Genomic DNA, 20,107 nt, shown 5'->3' on the forward strand with positions numbered 1-20,107 from the left:
GCAAGCCAGGAAGGTCATTTTCAGTCAGCATCTAATCTCTGGATAACGCGCCTACACGGGTCTTAGTGACCACAATAATGCAAAAAAAAAAAACGAGCTTCAATTACAGTCCGGCTTGGCCGCGACCGAAATCTGTTGCTCACATTTCAAGACGAACAAATAATGCACAGGAATGGGTGTGGCAAAGTGGGGATGCGAACGAGAGGCCGGCCAGCGGAGCCAGCTCTGGCCGCTCCTTCCTATGCAAACCACGATAGAATGCACAGAAAGAAGGCCGAGAGAAGGTCACTCGATGCTAATTTTCCCCAGAATAGACAGCAATGATGCTCAGTGGTGGGCGTTTACTTCCAGCTTCTTATAAGTCCCTCCATAATATGCATGTCTGATTTCATACACGGAAACTTTTTTATTTGAAAAGCATGTGACATCACCCTGATTTTAAGAGGTGGCCGATGATTGGGCCAGTAACCCCTACCATAGACAACAGTCCCTTTAATTACTATCCCTATGTCTTTGCTGTAGTAGGCCAGCAGACATAACGTCTCGTAGCTTACTCCAGGGCCTAGGCACAGACCTACCCCTAGGACCTCCTAGTCACGTCTCTTGACAGAACGTCTCGCCTGCTACCCTAAATCCCCTGCGCTCACCCACCCCTCCCTACCGTCCTCCTTTTCATCTCACCTTGTTCTGCGCGGAGGCGGAGGACGCGGACCGCTGCAGGTCCCCGGTGGCGCCGCCGGTAGCGGCCGAGGAGGCAGTGTCGGTGCGGTAGGTGCGCGGCGGCAGCGCCGGCGGCACGTCCAGCCGGCCGGCGGCGGCCGCAGACAGCGGCGTGCCGCCGGCCGTCGTGTGCGCCCGGTTACGTTGCGGCAGTGGCGGCGGTGTGTCGGCGGGGGATAGTGAGGCCGTGGGGGAGCGAGCAGCCGCCGTCAGTGGGGACGCCTGCAACAGAGCGCAGACGGCCCGGCGGCGCTGACCACATGCAGGCAGTCGCAGCCGCTGGCCGGCGTCCCGCGACAGACAGCCACACCAGTCCGTCCGAGAGGAAACACACAGAGCGGAGCACCGGAGCTATCCAGGCCACTAGCCAAACATCAGTCCAAAGAAACCGTTAATAACGAAATAAAAGAAATCATATTAATTAACGGGATCAAAAAGACAACACGACACCAGCGTTAACCGAGGCTCGCCGCCGGGACAGCCAGCAGTCCCGGGCGACTCTCGAACAGAGAGGGAGGCAGAGCGGCTGGCGGCATGCAGCAGAGCTCAGTAATCGTGCCGGCGACAGCTGTACTTACCGCTGCGGCTGGCTCGCCGGCCGGCGGGCCCGACAGAGAATCGAGCTGCTGCCGCAGCAGCCGACAGCAGGCCTCTGCGTTGCTGAGCTCGGTTCGCAGCCGGCCGCTGTCGCCCGCCCGACCGGTGGCGGCTGCCAGCTGGGCGCGCAGGGAGTCCACATGCCGCTCCTCCTCCTCCAGCATGAGCTGGATGGTGTGCGACTTCTTGTAGGCCCAGTGGCGCCGCGACACCGCCTGGGGGCGGCCGGCGCCGGCGGCGGAGTCAGCGGCCGATAACACTGGAAGCGAGCGATGCTCCACGGGCGGGCCAAGAGGTAAAGCTAGCTGACAAGCCATCCTATCTAGCGGCATGGATTAGCTAACCGACGGAGCTATTCGGTTTCGAACGAAAAGCACCCCGTGCAGGAGGGAACTATTGAGTGGGATCCCTATTCCCTATGACCCGCAGCATTCAGCATCGTGCACCCTGCCAGGACCCAGTAACCTTTCCCTCTCCGCCTCTCCCTGCTGTCAATGTTCATGAGATATCTACTAGCAAGGAGCATGCTCATCCCTGGCGCGATGCCTTTCGGAGAAATAGCCTGAGATACGATCGGCTCCGGGTCAGCTGCAAGGGAGTCAGTGTACAGCTGCTCGTCCAGCCCAACCAAAACTACGAGCATGGGTCCGAGCAGTGCCCCGGTCCCCTCTCTATCCCTGTAGCCCGCGGGGTACCCCTCGGGGTGTAGCGGGGTGCAGTAGCGGCGGAGCGGGGTCGGTAGGAGCGGTCGGACCCGGCCTGCATCCACTCACATCCACTGGCTGCGGCCCCGTGATCTCTCGCTGCTGGTTAGGGATGGGCGGCAGCGGCCGCTGCGGCGGCGTGCTGGCAGCTCCGTTCGGCATTCTGGGCGGGCTGCGGCAGCTCTCCAGAGTTAGCAGCACGCTCGAGCTGGCTGTGAACGGGAAGAAGAGATAACAGGTCAGATGGGCAGTGGTGGTCATACAGGAACACAGCGGCGAGACAGGACGCAGTGACACAGATGACAGGTAAAGACAGACCCCGTAAGGGGTGGTAAAAGGGCGAGTGTGATGTAGGGTAGGGAAGGTGTAAATCAGGTGTGTCACGGTTACATCATCTGCATGAGTGATACAGACTTCAAAAACGAGCCGCAACAGGGAGGCGAGCGTCACCATCAGTGTGTGTTCCCAGTGGAGACCATATGTGGGTCCTCACCTCGGACGGGCCGGCGCCGTTTGTAATAGTGGCTCACACTGGCTCGCGGCATCTCTTAAAGCTGTCACGACGCACCAGTCTCACAAGGGTAACTTACACGACGCCACTAAGCCACGCTAGTCTTCAAACACTAGGTTCACGCCACTCTCAACACTGGGGTAGACACCCCAGGCTGTGCGCACTGTAGCGGGTACCTCGGTATAACTAACACTATGATTCAGCTGAGCCGACAGCTCTATAAGATAGCCACTGTGCGAGCACCCGCATTAAGCCAACGCAAGCAGGTTCTACGCAGCGAACGCGTTCCTCCAACACTTCACCCGCCACCGCGTTTCTCCTGTTTTTCCTTCAACACTCCACTCGCCACTGCTTTTCTCCTGTTTCTCCTTTAGCACTCCACTCGCAACTGCGATTCTCCTTCACCACTTAGCTCGCCACCGTCCATGTTTCTCCTCGGCAATTCACTCGTCACTGTGCTAGTCCTTCAGTACTCCATTCGCCACTGGACTGAGCACCTCCACCGCACCACCGACGAGTCACTACTCGCCACCCACCGCCCGCCACACCTCTTCCGCACGCACCGCGGTCACCTGGACTGTCACCGAGCACCGCAGGCCGCCGCTCGGCCCGGCACAGCGCTCACCGACACAGCTCGGCCGATATACTGGCCGCCGACCGCCACAGCTCATAGCCTCCCGGTCAGCAGGCCTGGACACGGAGCCACAGTCCATATACGCGCTATCAGCCGGCCCGCCGGCGACCGGTCCTTGGTGGGGTAGTGTCAGCGACGGCCGACAGGTGGCAGCAGCAGGCAGAGTCGACTGTAGTGATACATACACAGCAGATCCTGCTGGGGCTGGTTAACAATACAACGAACGCTAGCTGCTTGTCGCTACAGACACTCGTGCCACGCTCTGTCTGTCCCATAACGGAAAACTACGTCTGAGTCACGGAGCGGCGTGTTGTGTCTGGTCCTACACTGTCCGACGGTGTAAATCGTGCGGTGTAGTTTGGCTCTATGACGGTGGGAGCGTTCTGCCATGACAGGTCACGCAAGCACGGCCGACAAGCGGTGTTGCGTGCCGGCTGTCATTCGTCGATGACTGACCGATTCAGCACACGAAATGCGATCGGTCGGACGCTTCACGGCCACGCGGTGGTCACGTCTCAGTATCCGGTGGGTCGTGGTTTGCCATACGCGGGCAAAAACGTACGGAGGGGTGAGCCAAAAGGACCAATGAATACCACAAACCAATAGCAATAATACAGTGGAATGACGAATACATTCAGTGACTTTAAAGGAATCATCTTAAAATGAAGGTGAATAACTGGAGTGAGCTCCATGCTTGACCGATTGACCTTGGCATCTATCCAGTATCCGATCGTTATTGTTGGCACCGCTGGGGTCTGGTCATACCAGGTTACCGCCCATTCATTAGCATTGTGAAAGAAGTGCACCGGGCAGAGTCTAACGAATTCGAAACCACACTACGTTATCAAATAGAATACGACATCGAAAACACAGAAAAAAGCGACATCAAGGCACCGATGCAAAGGGCGATGATTGGGTTTGTTGATGATTGGGATTGATAGGCGCCGTAACAATAATTAGGTTATATGACGCCCACGATAAGGTAAATTTACGGTCAATTATCACTATCAGTAGCTGATCAACCCCTACACCTGCCTCAACCCTTAGCTCATCCCACTTTTCTTATCATGTTTTTATCACAGTATATGTTTTATCGTGTGTAATGTGGCATTATGTGTATGTACAACTTGTCGATATTTTAGCGTCACTTTGCTTTTACAACATGTATGACATTGACGGGAGACTTGAATAGCCACGGTGTGGATGGTCTCAACAATACACGAAACGAAACGAAACCCCTACACCTGCCATCAAGTATCAACTTTTACTTTGTGTACAGAGGTCTTTCATTCAGGGAAAGAAGGGGTGCCGATGAAAAAGCTTGTGGACAGATGGCATGAGGTAGGACGAATACAAATAAAGAAACTACTGGATAAAAAAAAACATCGTAAGTACCTGCTATAAGTAGGTATGAAATATGAATACAAAGCCATGAACCAAGTCAAGTCAATAGGTACCACTAGACATTTTTCGAGCATTGTTCCATGGTTCACGTTTTCATGTAGCCCCCCCCCCCCTCCCCCCACCCCGTCCACGACATCGCCTCTGTTTCTGTCCTGCTCCCATCGTCCCGATCCCGCCGCCAGAGGCAGCGTCCACTCACAGGTGATGGAGCTGACGACCTGCTGGTGGTTGAGCTGGTTGACCGACTTGCCGTTCACCTTGACAATGATGTCCAGCATCTGAACACCGGCGCGCGCCGCCGGTCCATCTGACGGAGAGAAGGCGGCTTGGTCAGATGCTGGCACGAAAGAAACACACGTGGCATGGGGAGAGACATGACAACTCAAACGGTAGCAAGGCGGGACACAGCTATATGGGAGTTTAATTATCTAGTTAATAACCGGATTTAAGTTCGTAGGTGGATTGAGCTGGCGTTAAAAAGCCGCTCAGCATTCTACCCACATTCACAGTGCTGACAGCCATCCATCAAATACACAAGGCGCGGCATACTTTACCAGTCTGTACCGGCCAGGTTCTGGTGGTCGACCAAGGACGGGCTGGGCCAACACAACCACACTCCGGCTCATTTTAGGTAGAGAGATCGGACAAAACATGGACCGTCTTCCGGATCAGACGGCTATCTAAGCGTATGAGACGGCTAGCTCGTAGACTCACACCAGCTTGAATGAAGTGATATCGCCACCACCCAGCGTCCGATCTGCACCAAACATTATATCAATTAGCTCCATCTGGAACTTGCCTAGTGCCTATGCTATCTCTCACGTCAGTACTTCTTTCTCTCATCGACAGGTACCCCATGCGCAACGAATGGTATACGCAGCCAGCACTTTCCTTCGTCGTTTCCCACATCTCTACACGCCGTGAACCAGAGTGCAGCACGCGTCACCGCATATAACTCCGTGGGCGCCCGCCAGCCCACACCCCGATTCTCCTCACAGCGGGCTGGCCTCCGGCCGCGCGGGCACGCATTTCGCAACCTCCGGCACACACTGCGAGAGCTACTGACGAGAGAATGGCCTTTGCACTGTCGGCCGACGGCGCTGAGCTGAGAGGGATGTGTCGCATAGACGGCCTCGGGCGTCCGTCTGCCGGTCACAGAGGGGCTGAGATGGGCCGGCAGGCTGACCAGCTGACTGACAGTCAGCGGTCCGTCCACCGGTCGCAGCGGAGACGATAGTGAAAGGGTGATCGGTATCAGCCGCGTATCAGCTCAGAGATCTCTGATATTTGACTACGATTCTGTTCGAGCAGACGCCAAGCTAATGCGACGCAATATGCAGCCTGTCTCATTTATACAACAGGTTACAACTTACAAGGCCATGGACTGTATGCAAGATAGCACCGTCAAATCCAGTCCCGATAGGCGTGTTGGCATACGATAGTGAAACACAAACTCTTCCTCAACGGAAAGCGACCACGTGCGTTTCCTGGCCGGGGCAGCGGGACTTCCCTTGCTAACTCAATCGCACTGCTATCCGATTCCTCAGAGGCCCGTTCGTGCCGCGAGGGGGCAGCCCGGCAGGTCTTCATGAGCTGAGGGTAGCTCTAGAGCCGTGACGGGCAATAAGGCACCAGCTCATCTGCAGTCGCTCCCGACCCCCACAGCAAAACATCGAGCAATGAGCAGCCGTGTTTCATCGACAGTCGATGCGGCGTGTCACGGTCCATACCGAGCATAAGAGCGTTCCAGTGGGGCCGACGCGGCTGTAGGTGCCCCCACCGGGCCGGCCGGAGTCTGTCACCAGGGCCGGGACGATCGTTGGCCGTAGATGCTCTCCGAGCGTAAGCTCGTCCCGCTGATGCCGACCCGGGCGTATGTCCCGCCCACCTGGGGTCGGACCAGGCGTGGGCCCTTCCACCGGGACCATTCCGGCCGTAGGCGCCTCTCCCCAGGGCCGTGCTGGCCGTGTGTTCCTCTCACCGGGGTCGGGCTGGGAGTGGGTGCTCCCTGAGCGTAGGTGCCGTGCCGGCCGTGGGCGCCTCTCCCCGGGCCGTGTAAACAGAGCCCGGCCAGCGGAGGCGGCCGACCGGACACGCTCTCCAGGCGCTGAGTCACGGCAGCGGCACGGGCCGCCGACTCACACGCCGGCCGGCCGAACCGCGGCACTCACACACACAGCACGGTAGCGGAGGAAACTCGGCGCGGCTCCGTGCGCAGTGTCCACTGCAGGACGGGCAAAAAACGGCGACAGTAGCCGAGACACGCACAGCCCTAGCGGCCGACTCACGCATTAGGACATGACAATGAGTGCGCATTCGATTAAAAAACGGCAGTGCTGAAAGCGGACTGTCAATCGGCAGTATCAATGATCGGAATCAATATTCGCTGCACGGCGGTCACAAGGCACCGAAATCTGGTTTGGACCGGTGTCCATAAACTGATGCTTCGTAAGGTGCGCACTGCGCCATTCCCAAGATAGGTTACTTTCAGGAAATGAGCATGAATTATCGTTCAAGCATGAAGATCCACCAGTTCATGGTCTGCCTGCGCTACAACCGGTGGACAAACGATTCAAGGAGACTGATTTGCATTCAACGCTCTTGAACCCAAAACTCGTGCATGTCCGAGCATGCGACGAGCCAACCACAAAACATACGATAGCAGACCAGCGACCGGATGGACACAACTTCCGGGGGTCTTACGTCTAAAATGATATCAGCCAAGCATAACAACAGTGAAGCTGTGAGACAGCAACCTAACCACAACAACCAACACGACGGTAACATTGAGAGAGGACACAACAATCTGGCACTCCTTCCAACACGCAACATTCAACAAAGGCCACCATTCCCATACTCGGGTGGATATTCACGGTTAATTTGCCACAAGAACTACCTCCGGACAGCGTACCAGACTGGTCAGTGGTCAGCGGCGGTCGCCGACCACTACCTCCGCTGGAGCCCTGGACCGACGGGCCGGGCCGGACTGCCCAGCTGGAAACGCCCGCCACCTCCGACCGCTTGGCCGGATGCCAGCACCCGATAATGGCCACACAGTTCGAACAGACCACGGCCAGTGCAGAGAATGCGGCACTGAGCCGCCCTCGGTGCAGTTGAGAGCGTCGTACAGTGGAGAAATTCGACCGAAAATTATAAGACTGGTGCAACAAACAACGAAAACTGAGATATTTTCAGCTCAAGCCCATTTATAAAAATGGGCACTCTCGATGCATTATGCAAAAGCGCTGATAAAAGACATGCATAACTTGGCACTGTTTGATCACGTGGAGCAGCGCTCAAATAACCCATGCACACCATACGGACTATTACCGGTGCCAATTCCCGTAATGCCGGTCATATGAGTGACAGCCGACAGTCCGCGTCGGGAGCAGCTCGCGCGCCCTGCCACCGTCTCCATCGCCAAACCGACACCGACGCCCGGCCGCCGGCGGTGCGTCCCGCCTTGTCACAGGTGCCGGCGGCACGGGCGGCGGAGGCGGACGGGTCGCCCTGAACGGTGGCGCCACCGCCGCACCCGGCGACCAACATAAAGCCACCCTAACGACCGGCGCCCTCCACCGAATGGGTGTCATAGCATATAAGCCGGCCGGTCGGCGCGGCGGAGGCGGCAGCGAGCGGGACAGGTGCACCGCCATGGCTGCAGCGGCTCCTCAGGAGAGGATGAGAGGGAGGCGAGAGAGACAGACAGATGGGAAATAATATGAACGGAAATGATGAAAAAGCAAGAGTAAGAGACCGAGAAAAAAAAACTGGAAAGCGAGACAAAAGGTAATGGTTAAAAGAGAGCAGTAAAAAAAAAAACGAATAAAAGTAAAACAGGAGGTGGAAAAGCAAAGCGATATCAAATAAACAACAAACTTCGCTGGCACGGTCGAGCATGACACCGAAATCGAGAAGGGGCACTAACTTGCAGGGCTGCTGATGGAAGCAAAGGGGTTCGTACATCGTGGATAGCAATAATGTACTCCCCAGAGACGATACAGACTGACCAGCTCCGTGTACAGGGTGTCCGGATAGTTCTGGCGCTTTTCAACATTTTCTAAAACAAATGCCATTGGTTCATAGATACTAATCAATGGATCAAAACAATGACCAGGGACACCAAGCCACATGCTTCCGCTACGTGCTCATTCAATGTAACCACCGTCGGCGCCGACGACGGCCTCGACGTAGGGGAGGAAGCGTCTGCGGGTTTTGACGATGCGGGGCATTTCCAGGTCCTCCCATGCTGTCATGATGCGAGTCTTCAGCGACTCCAGGTTGGGGTGAGAAATGACCTAGATCCTGTTCTACAAAACGCGTAGCACGCCTTAGTCGAGCGGGTCAGGTTAGGAGAATAAGGCGGCCTAATCTCATTTCGCCACGGTGATCTGGCCCGGCAAGCTCCTCTGTCAGTTTAGCTTGAATGGCGGCGGCGTTGTTGGAGGGTGCTCTGTGCTGTTGAAATGCGAAGTGACCCTTAGGGCATGTCGTCTTGACCCTCGGGTTGATGTGGCTGTCCAGGAACCCCTCGTGGGCCAGCCTGTTATTCATTTATTCGACATTGACGAAGATGATGGGACATTTTTGTCCATCAGACCCCCGCACTTTCTTCGATTGCCGCGCTGAAATGCTGCTCCGTTCCCATATCGCGTTCGAAACGGTCTGAGGATATTTTTTAAGGAATTCCCGAGTCGAAATAAACCTTTACCTGCTAAACCATTCATCGAAAAACGCCGCATCGTGCTGCAACTCGCGCCTCGTTCAAGTCGCACCCGGCCGCCGCGCGCAGGCATTCAGCGACAAGGCGCATCTTCGCCCATCTACCCATCACTGAAAACGATTTCAAGGTCATATTTACACGACCCCTGGCTGAGCATCAACGAGGGGTCATGTCTGTGATGATTGGCTGAATGTCCAATAATCACAGCGCGCGTTACACGGCGTCCAAAAGAAGCGCCAGGACTTTCCGGACACCCTGTATACTCTGAAACAAACGGCACATATTCGCGAGCCTTCCAAACAGACAGACAGAGAGCGACAGCCGTCTAAAACATTGGTGTTTATCACCGAGCGAAAACGTCGCCTGCCAGTGCCGAGCCACCGCATTGCGTGACGCCGTGAGTGGCAGCGCCGGTCACCGACGTATCACGCCCAGCATAAGTGACCAGCGTCGAACGGAGGCCACTGGGTGTAATCGATGAACGAATAAACCGGTAACATTAGTAAGCCGCGTCAAAGGGGTCTGATATTGACATTCTATTACGTCTCAACTGCAACTGCTAGCTTCAGTGTTATTGTTCGTTTTCAGAGAAGCGATCGAACTCTATGACCGGTGAGTGCATGGGCGCGACCCTGACTGGATGCTAGGTATTGTCCTCCGCCGAGCGAACACGAGCCTCGTGCGTCACCGCGAGCTCCTCCGCCTGCTGACGTGGTGTTTGGGATGACGGCAGCCCGCTGCATGACAAAGCTTTCAGCCTGACATACTACCGAATTACGGCCGCGCGCCGGCGACGCCCCGAGTCTCGAGCAGTGGAAAAAGGCAACGAACTCTGAGTTTCACATACAGTGCAGAGAGCTCGTTACGTCGCGCCCCGCTCAGTCGGCTGAGTCGGTCAGACGGCGGGTGTTAAGTTCGCACGGGCTCCACGACCACCGCCCACCGCCAGCCTTGAAACCGAGCTCGAGAGCCTTCACAAATGGAAACGACCGGCCGACACTTGACGATCATGACTATGACGGTTTCTGCATAAGCGAAGTAGACAGACTGGTAGGTTGGTGCCACTATCCGCACCATGGGTAGTAAACAAGATTCGTCCGTCCAATACGATGGAAGATCGAAGGTGGATTATTTGGATGATATGGTTGCGTGCTCCCCATAACCAAAATCGTCCTTTTAATTGGCTAGTAGAGAAGGAATGACACAGAAAAGAGGCACGACGATGACGGAAAATCAAAGTCCATTGCAGTCTACGAGAAAGCAGACAAGTAGGGTCCCTCTGGTGTAGGGCTCACCTGGTAAGCCGTTGCCTGCCTCTCCGTCCGTTTGATGCTGAGGGGCTGCCTCGCTCACCTTGTTTGACGCTGAGCCTGAGCCCTTTTAATGCTCACCTAGTTTGACGTTGAGCTCGGAGACGGACTCACCTAGTTTGACGTTGAGCACGGAGACGGGCTGCAAGACTCACCTGGTTTCACGTTGAGCTGAGCATGGAATGAGTTGCATGGCTCACCTTAATTTGCTGCTGAGACCTAATGCTCACCTAATTTGACGCTGAGATCTTCTAATGTCCACCTAGTTTGTTGCTGAGACCTTCTCATGCTTACCTAGTTTGACGCTGTGTTCTTCTAATGCTCATCTGGTTTGACGCTGACCACGGAGACGGGCTACACGACTCACCTAGTTTGACGCTGCCTGTCTATCTGACTCACCTAGTTTGACGCTGCCTGTCTATCTGACTCACCTAGTTTGACGCTGCCTGTCTATCTGACTCACCTAGTTTGACGCTGCCTGTCTATCTGACTCACCTAGTTTGACGCTGCCTGTCTATCTGACTCACCTAGTTTGACGCTGCCTGTCTATCTGACTCACCTAGTTTGACGCTGAGCACGGAGACGGGCGTGTCGCCGGACACGGTAAAGCCGTAGCCGGTGTTGTCGCGGTGCACAATCACGTCGCGCTGGTGGGTCAGCTGCTGCTCTCCGGCGGAGCGCGGCGACGCCACCCACTCCTGCGCCAGCCGGCCGCCCGAGGACCTGCGCGACGCGCACGGGGAGACACGGGCGGGGCGGGCAACGGACACGGTCACACGGCTGGACATAACGGGAACGGACACTGCTCCAAGGCTGAACAATGCATACCTGCTATCATAGATAATGCCGAAATACTGCGAGTGAATAATAATATCCGATCAAATTCAATGGCGATGAACGTCATCATCCATGTATGCCCAATAACATATTTTTGCATTTTTGCATAAGGATTGAATATGTGAAAGTGTATGCCAAAAATCAACTAAGGTCAGGACACTCCCATGCTTAGACATTATGTCCTGGACAACATGTGGATCTGTATCAGAACTAAGAACAACTCAAGAGACAAGGTAGGATGGCAATTGTTGTTTATTTGCCTTAACCAAATACTGATATGGATATTGCTAACATCAGGGCTTGGAGACTGGGGTGGAGTGTCTGCATAAATGAGAAGATGAGCAAGTCAGGCAGCCTGGACAGCTGTGGAATGGTTACTTGTTAACTCCTGGCTGTTAAAAAGAATGGTAACAGGTAACACTTGCGCCAATCAATTGTAGAGCAAATTGCAATGTTGCACAGGTCTGGCCTGAATGGACAGCACCACTGAGCCAGGCAGGAGCTGTCAGGGAGGAGCACGGTTACACAGCTCCCCTGCCTCAGCACCCACCTCCGATGCATGATGCACGCCAGCCCAGCACCACAACCAGGTTAGGGTCGCAACCACCTGTCCCGGGGCATGCGCTCACGCCTAGTGGCTGCAGTTAGTCCACACACAGAGAGCAGAAACCAATGACACTGAAAAACACAAAAAAGGATGGTGTGAGGAAGCATGCTCCTCACACAAAAGAATATCAGCTGTAGTTTTCAAACTACAACAAAATTTGAGAAACCATCATTAAACAAAATAGGTAGACTAGAATTAGACACAATACAGCTGAAAGCATGCAGTTCAATAATTGTCTTGATTATGCTAATACAATAACTGTAAAAGGTAAAAATGATATATACAACAAAATAAGAAGAATACAACCAGTTAGGCACATTAATGTCCTCAAAACTACACATGCTCAGTTCAGATAAACATAACAGTTCAATCCAAATTTTTCAAGTAGGTAACTATATGACATGCTTGATTGCTGGGATGATTTTTTGCTGAAACTGGCCAATATAACTCAATGAATAAGTAGGTATCTATTTTACAAGCAGTTCCTATCCCCTAGACATGAAGCCTATCAGGAAAAACTAAAGGAAATGCTGACATTCCTGTACATTATTATGTGTGTTACTGCAGACAACATATAATCATCACAACATCAAATCTAACAGCAGCAATTATATCAAAGCACCTTTAAATTTCCTGATTTAAGGATCGATTTGTCATCCAACTTTACTATAATAGAGCTAGGAATTAGGAAATAAGGTTATCATGGCATCAAAGCAGGTGCCGTAGCCCAGTGTTGGTCTAGCTTGCCTAAAAACATGGTTGCACATGAAGCCCCTGCTACATCCCTTGGCGATCTTCCATCTGTTCCTGTAATTGACTACTCTGTTTGAAAAGACTTTGGCATTAGTAGAGCAGACGTCGCACAAAGGTTTTCCAACCAAGGAGAGGCGCTGTAGGTTTGTAGGTTGTAGGGAGGTCAGGTTAGGTTAGGTTTGTTTAGGTTTTTTTTAGAAAGAAGTATGCCTCCAGGCAAAGCACCTCTCCTTGGTTGGAAAACCTTCGTGTGAAGTCTGCTCTACTAATACCAAGACAAGTAGTATACATGCATGCATTGATCAGCTTTTTCAGATTTATAATTTGGGCAGTGCTCTCTTTAGTCCTAAAATTACCAACCACTAGTGCAGTAGGTAGTTAGGCACCTACCTGACCTATGATTCTGAGCGCTGTTCGGCGGCCGGCTAGCGCGCTAGCCCGCGCACGCATACGTGCACGTTGCCCCGGCAACAGGCTATTGACCAATGAGAAGCGCACTACAGGGGGGCACAGGTATATGAAAAATCGCAGTAACGTTGCACTTTCCTAGCTTCTCATTGGTCAATAGCCCGTTGCCGGGGCAACCAGCACGTATGTGAGCGCCGGCAAGAGTACTAGCCGGCCGCCGATCAGGGCCCTGATGATCAGCTTTAGTCTCAACTTCAAGATGAGTGGTAAACATCAATCATTTAATGAGCACTAAGAATCTGATGAGACCATTAATTGCACAAGTGACATATGGGAACCATGACAATGGGTCTGTTCCCGTCGCTCCTCCCAAAAAATCTCGGATGAGGTTGGACGAGCTTGGAGGAGAGCCGTTTCAGAGGAGCCACGGGAACATTTTCGCGAGGAAATCAGCTGTTTGCGGGCTGTAACCGTCGCCGATTTATGGCGCGCAAACATAAATCAAGAGATAACAATCGCTTTCTAATAAAATAACCTTAGATTAATATCAAACATTACTATTTAAAGATATCCAATCGTCATCAATCACTAAAATCATTTCCACTTCCCTCAAATCTCATTTATAAACAATTCACATTTGTATTACGTGCGCCAAATATGTCTACGCAAGAGCCTCCTCCAAAAAACCAACTTTCGTTTGGGATGAGGGAGGAGGCAAATAGTGGTGGTGAGATGTGAAATCAAGATGAGCTTGGAGGAGCTTGGAGGAGCGACGGGAACGATTTTTTGAAACGAGAGGAGGTTAGAGGAGCTTGGAGGAGGTTAGAGGAGCGACGGGAACAAACCCTATCATCAAGGAGCCCTTACACTGTGCTGACATTCATATACACAAATTGACATTGACCTGCCGTCGCTTACCTTGACTTCTTCGTGATTAATACTTTTAAGGGCCGACTGGAGTTTAAATCTAAGTATTTATTCTTCTCACAACTTCAACCAGTCCTGCAAGAGGATCACTATTATCATCATAGATAAACAAAACCCAAAATGCATTTATGGAAATTATGTCAGTGTTGAAGTGGGCGTACGTTTACGAATCAGAGTGCTAGATCGAGATGGTATTATTGCTATGCCGAGAGTTCGATGAAAGCAATCGGTAAAGGAAGCTTTTCGGTTTAAATTAGAACAACTTAACTCAGTCACAATGGACCAAGAAACCCTTATGACGCAAATTAATCCCAATTCAACACACGCAACGCACAAAAGCTTGTATATTGTATGTGTATTCGTGTGCCATAATTGTATTCTGGAGCCTCAAGCTTATCCAAAATCATTCGAATAAATATAGTTTCAACTATTTCCAAATGATATAGCAATTCCGATCGTAAGAATAGAAACTATTGACTTAAACATATGCAACAAACTTTTGATATGTTTTGAAGAATCCCAAAACAATTTAAAGAAAATAGAACGGTTGGTAGTGCGTCGGTAGTGCGGATGAGCACAGTCATTGACATGTTTGTTTACATCTCCATCAAGAAGTTTCGTCCATTCATAAACAAGGATCAGTTATAATGTGCATTACAATGAATTCCATCTAAATGCGATGAAAGGCATCATCAACATCAATCGATGAATCAAGTCATTCATAATTTCTTTTTGATCATTTGAGGTTCATCCGGTTTAGGTATACTTTGGGCGAAAAACGCATGGTTCTGATTCATTGAATGATCCAGGGTTTTCTGGGCTTTTCAAAACTCTGCATCAAATGATCCTTGTCCGCTTTAAACTCGGATAGAATTCTTGTGATACAAATATCAGTTTCATCACAAAAGTCGAAATAAAAACAAAAGCTTGACTCTTTCATAGCTGCAGTAAATGCAAAACATATTTTAGTAGTAGCATTCGCCACAATACTTTTACAAATACTGGCGCATCTTATACAACCATGACGCGAACGAGCATGTGACAATCCAATCTTGATCCAATCATGGATAATCTCTAATCGATGATCCAATCTTGATCTTGTGAGTGTTTTTATATACCTTGATCTTGTGTTTGTGTGCGTGTGGAGGTGGTGTGAAGGCGTGTGAAGGTGTAAAACTGCCTTGGTGTGAAGCGTGGTGCTTTTCAATTTAGCTGTAGTGTAAGATAGTGTTTTCCACTTAAAATCACCAGTAAAACGCCTTTTGGGCGAAGAACGAGCGAGCGAGATAGTGAGCCCTGCACGTGCGCAAGGGCGAGAGAGGGTACCTACTTCCAACGGGCTTGCGCAAAGCACCCTTCTAACCGGTAGCTAGCGGTATGCCAAATTTGAACGCAATCGGCCCAGCCGTTCCTGAGATCTGGAAGCGGGATTCTGCACGTGCGCACGTGCAAACGAGGTCCAAACTGACTTAAGCACGGCACCCTACTAACTGGTCCCCAACCTTGTACCAAATTTGAGCGCAATCGGCCCAGCCGTTCTCGAGATCTGGGAGCGCCCCCTGCACGTGCGTACGTGCAGTAGCACCTTAACCGCAACACATGGGAATGCATTGCCTGGTGGGTGCCTACCTGTATGCCCAGTTTCAGCGAAATCGCCCCAGTAATTACCGAGCTATTGAAATGGGAACAAATTTGGCACCTTTTCTTTTTGCATTTTGCACGTGCAGTGGGAGTCTCCAACCTTTGGTAGAAGGGATGCAGCTACCCTACAAAAACTACCGCAAGACAATCGCCCAAGCGGCTGCTGAGATATGGGCGTCTCAAAATCACTACTTTTGCAAAACAGCTTGAAAATGAACACCCTTGACTTTTCACGTGGCACGTGCCACGACGGTCACTGAGATGTATCAAAAGTAGTCAATTACGGGGTAGAAGGGATGGGGCTACCCAGGAAAAAGACCGCAGGCCAATCGGTCCAGCGGTTGCTGAGATATAACCCTCTCAAAAGCGTTACAGGCCGGGCGGGGCCGCTCATACTGATATTTTTCCGTTATATTGAAAAGACTCGCTTCGCTCGCTGCGCTCGCTCGCTCGTAACAAAACGTTTTTCATTGCTTTGCTTATTTTTCTTATCAATGCAAGATTGGGGGGGGGGGCATCATAGCGCCTGTGGTTGATCCTGGGTTGACAGTCTAAATATTCCAGATTGATTCAATGTTTTTGACAGTTTTGCTCTCCTTCTGCAGCTGAAATGGACTTTGCAAGAGAACATTTGAAGCAGCTTGGGTGGCAGGAGGGAGATGGTCTGGGAAAAGGCCGAAATGGCATTGCAGAAGCACTAAAGCCAAAGCTGAAGTTTGACACAACTGGCATTGGTCATGACCCAGCCAAGGAGTTCACGCATACCTGGTGGAGTGAGGCCTACAACACAGCTGCTGCTAATGTCACTGTTAATGAGGCCTCAGATGGCTGCCAGCTGGCCACCAGCAACACCAAGAAAAAGAAGAAGAAAAAGGTGGTCAAATCGGCATACAGCAACTTTGTGACTGGTGGCACGCTGGTGGGTAGCAGTGTGACTGGCGGTGGTGAGGCTGATGGTGAGGGTCCTGAGGAGGCGGCGCCGGCTGAGTCGCGCCTCAGTGACGAACAGCTGTTGGCGGCGTGCGGCGGCCGAACGGCGCACAAGGGCGCCCGGCACGGCCACAAGATGGACGGAAAGCTGGCCAGGATCGTGGCCCAGGAGGCCGCCATCCTGGCCAGACTGACGGGCCAGAAACCCGCCGAGGAAGACGTGACCATGAAAAAGAAGAAAAAGAGGAAGGCTGATGAAGGAGAGGATCCAAGCTCTGCTATCCTGGATAATGATGACCTAGGCAGCGCTGCGGTAGATTGTTTGAAATCTGAAAAGAAAAAGAAGAAGCGAAAGAAGCCAGATCTAGATGCGGTGGATGAATCAATCGCTGAAGACGGTAGTACCGTCGTTTCTACATCAGAGAGAAGGAAAAAGAAAAAGCAAAAATCACAAGCAAGCAGCTGACAAGATGAATCGGCACTAAAAACTGTTTTCTATCGGCAAGGAAATGACCGCAGTGCAGTTTACGGCACGCACTGCCACATCTGTTATACTTCCGTACAATGCAACATTTTGCGTACAATTCATGGGCCTCGTCTGAGTTTTATGTCAACACGCTACAGAACAATGTGGAACCAACTGAACGGAATGAAATAAAGCATTGACGATGCTCGGTATCTCGCCCGGAAAGCATCTGTGCACCGTGCTCCCAGCTCCGAATGCACGATTTGGCCTCAGCGCCACCTTCTGTACCCATCTCAGCAGCAACAACTATAAGTATTGGGATATGCCACCAGGTGGACTGAAAACCCTCGGTTGCAGCATCCGCTCATTGAGGTAGTGTTTTATATACCTGGACTGAGGTTTTGGTGCGCATGGACGGTGCGATGTATGTTGATGCCTGTTTGGAGCGATGGGCTCTCCGAACGTGTGCTGATTAATATGCACGATTTTACATCGTTTCGTAGGCCATGCAGCATCCATGTGTATGGTAGAGGGCGTATGCATCGTATTTTCTGATTTGTTGTCTGTTGACATTTAAATAATGCCTTCAAAAGGGTGTACCGGTAACGACGAAAAGGGTCGAATACAAACTAGATCAATTATAATGTGTCGTGTATCTAATGTTAGTGGATTTCTATGCATAATTTGGAGGTTCAACTTTTTTACCGGAGATGACAGGGTACCTACTAGAGACGGGTGACTCATAACCTTGGACTTAGAAACTGATAGTTGTGTTAGCAGTGTCTCAGGTAAAACTAGCACACCTTTTCACTGGTACGTCTTCTTTGGTGGGAAGAAAGAGGGCGTGGAGAATCCTGACAATTAACAGTGGTTGAGCATCTGACGCTGGAAAAAATTGAGGAGGATCGCCAATCGGACGCAATGTCCGGGCGTATTTTTACGGGGAAGCGTGCTTCGTTTAGTTTTTCGGTGGGAGGGGGGCGTGGTCATAAGTGCTCTTGATCTGCTGATAATCATAAAGGGTCTTCAGTGACCCGATCTTATATAGGGCCTTGGACCCGATGACGACTGAGTAGCCTGAAGATGAGTAGTGACTGGCCGCTAGGCACTAGTCGGTCATGAGACAAGCGACACGCTCGTCCTGTCTCCCACCTGTGACTGTTTCTCACATGACATCCATTCAGGCTAACCGGCTAGTATGGTGGTAGATATTCCCTCGATCAGGTTTTCAGCCCGTGTTTTCATCTTGTGGGAGCAAATGTCAATACCAAATGAAGCTGACTCGGGCTCAGTTCGTGGCGTACCTTCCTAGGGAAACCCCATTCGTTGAATGACGGTGTTGTAATGAACAGACGGGACGAACCTGTCAAACGTATATTTGTGAACCGTCTGTGACAAATGTACAAAAGTAACCAAAATATCGGCTCTCCGGCGCCCGCCGTCCCGTGGCGGTGCCTCTCTCCAGCCTCCATCGGATTAGGTCCGGAGGAAGGGTGCCGGCCATGGTCCCCTTCTGGACCGTCCGACCGACCCCTCGCGCCGCGGTCATCCCCGCACAAGCTCAATGACTAGACCGTTGGCGCAGTTGATTATTCCGCCGCCCGCGCGGAGAGCGGACAGAATGCCCTCTTCACTCGCCACTTTCAGCCTGCTCTCTGGTCCGAGTCTCTCTCCAGCCGACTGATCACACCACTTTCTCCCGCAGCGGAGTTAGTACATGAGCCAGGCGCTCTACAGCGTCAGAGAGAAGGCCACAGCAGCCCAAAGGCTGTGATCTGTACAGAGACGTGCAAGTGATCACGCATCGACACACCCACGACACGCACACACGGCACGACACGAAGACCGGGCGGCGCACCAGACTGTCTGCCCACTGAGATTCCACACACGGCTGCCAGAGTTGACTGGGCGGTCTGGTCGGTCTGCACCCTACCGCGCCACATCCGAGAGACGCCCCAACTCGCGACTACAACACTCAACGCTTAGCTGCTCCTCGCAGACCGAGCAACTACGAGATTATGCCTACACTACAGAACGCCCAGTGTAAAAACACAGCGAATGACTCGATATGCAAACATGAAACACCAAGATGACACACCACTCTCGACACGCATCAGGAAAAACGCAGTCAGCACCAAACAAAAAGCTCGCACTTCGTTCCTTCTCAGTCTGAGCCGAGAGACTTAGAAAGCGCTGCTCACGCAGTAGCGACACTACACGGGCAGTATTCGTTCACACACCTCGACCCGTGAGAGCCAGCCAGACCCGAATTCAGCCGGCTGGCTCCCCACCCGACCGCTGGTTCTATGGCACAGAGGGCGCGGCAGTGCTTGTTCCACACGAATCAGTCAGATGTGCGGGCCGGACCGGACCGCCAGTTCTTGTAGACTTCTGGTGAGGATGTTACCAGTTGTCTAGGAAGTCGAACCCGGTCTTGATGTCCACCTGAGAGCAAAGATAAACATCGATCATTCATCGGCCAATCATGGATGGCGAGTGGGTGTGTAAATGACTACCGATATACTTCTAATGCGTCGTAAGACGATTATGCAACATTTAACAATGTCTAGGCCGGCTGTTCGACATCCCTGTGGCGGGCAGAAGCACTGACTCATAATATCGACAGCCCGTTATTTCGAAAGAACCTGAACTTGCCCTTGAGCAAAAACAAGGCTCGCCCGACCTCCACCCCACGGCCTTGAGAAGTCGCCCGGGCGCGTCAATGAGGTTCTATTACTCCATCAATCACGGGAACCGTCCGGACGTCTTTCTCTGCCCCGCCGCGCCGCCGCTCGCCTCAGTCGCTCGCCATGTCCGGCGCCCTCCGCCCGCTGCTGCTCGGTCTACTGGGGACCCTGGTGGTACTGTCCGCCGGCCGGCCGCCCTGTCCCCGCGGTTGGTGGCCGCTGCCTGGCAAATGTCTGCGCGTCTCCCG

At 52.4% G+C, this 20,107-nt stretch overlaps 3 protein-coding genes across 25 annotated transcripts in view; 1 reads left to right on the forward strand and 2 right to left on the reverse strand.

The window, feature by feature from the left end:
* LOC122385013 (rho guanine nucleotide exchange factor 11-like) overlaps window positions 1–14,505 on the reverse strand; it is a 146,743-nt gene extending 132,238 nt beyond the window's left edge. For 5 of the 15 annotated variants that reach the window (XM_043372934.1, XM_043372933.1, XM_043372932.1 and 2 more), the window contains exons 1-8: window positions 14,470–14,489; window positions 14,127–14,210; window positions 11,991–12,118; window positions 11,163–11,326; window positions 4,770–4,877; window positions 2,091–2,233; window positions 1,299–1,532; window positions 682–942 (exon numbers count right to left, since the gene is read on the reverse strand). In XM_043372934.1, coding sequence (XP_043228869.1) covers window positions 682–942; window positions 1,299–1,532; window positions 2,091–2,233; window positions 4,770–4,877; window positions 11,163–11,326; window positions 11,991–12,001 — 921 coding nt within the window. In that variant the 5' untranslated portion in view covers window positions 12,002–12,118; window positions 14,127–14,210; window positions 14,470–14,489. Of the gene's footprint in view, window positions 1–681; window positions 943–1,298; window positions 1,533–2,090; window positions 2,234–4,769; window positions 4,878–11,162; window positions 11,327–11,990; window positions 12,119–14,126; window positions 14,211–14,469 lie in introns of those variants that run through there. The other 10 variants (XM_043372942.1, XM_043372941.1, XM_043372938.1 and 7 more) reach the window with 8 other exon arrangements.
* A 212-nt stretch (window positions 14,506–14,717) lies between these two features.
* On the forward strand, window positions 14,718–17,816 carry LOC122385020 (G patch domain-containing protein 4-like). Of its 7 annotated transcripts, none has more exons than XM_043372966.1 (3): window positions 15,132–15,235; window positions 16,382–16,843; window positions 16,889–17,816. In XM_043372966.1, exons 2-3 carry the CDS (start codon window positions 16,387–16,389, stop codon window positions 17,170–17,172), a joined length of 741 nt encoding a protein of 246 aa, XP_043228901.1. In that variant the 5' UTR covers window positions 15,132–15,235; window positions 16,382–16,386; the 3' UTR covers window positions 17,173–17,816. The 7 variants fall into 7 exon arrangements, with proteins under 7 accessions (XP_043228896.1, XP_043228901.1, XP_043228897.1 ...); XM_043372968.1 differs by lacking the exon at window positions 15,132–15,235 and adding an exon at window positions 15,253–15,270; XM_043372967.1 differs by lacking the exon at window positions 15,132–15,235 and adding an exon at window positions 15,265–15,303.
* Window positions 17,817–18,531: 715 nt separating this feature from the next.
* The window catches only part of LOC122385005 (vegetative cell wall protein gp1-like), a 35,170-nt gene continuing 33,594 nt past the window's right edge, over window positions 18,532–20,107 (reverse strand). For all 3 annotated transcript variants that reach the window (XM_043372911.1, XM_043372909.1, XM_043372910.1), the window contains one exon: window positions 18,532–19,617. In XM_043372911.1, coding sequence (XP_043228846.1) covers window positions 19,576–19,617 — 42 coding nt within the window. In that variant the 3' untranslated portion in view covers window positions 18,532–19,575. The remainder of the gene's footprint in view (window positions 19,618–20,107) is intronic.

Source organism: Amphibalanus amphitrite, unplaced genomic scaffold (assembly GCF_019059575.1).
Source record: "Amphibalanus amphitrite isolate SeventyFive unplaced genomic scaffold, NRLGWU_Aamphi_draft 000205F_arrow, whole genome shotgun sequence".
NCBI lineage: Eukaryota > Metazoa > Arthropoda > Thecostraca > Balanomorpha > Balanidae > Amphibalanus > Amphibalanus amphitrite.

Coding starts and splice junctions, on each gene's coding strand:
- LOC122385020 (XM_043372961.1), top strand. CDS start 16,387: ATGGACTTTGCAAGAGAACATTTGAAGCAGCTTGGGTGGCAGGAGGGA.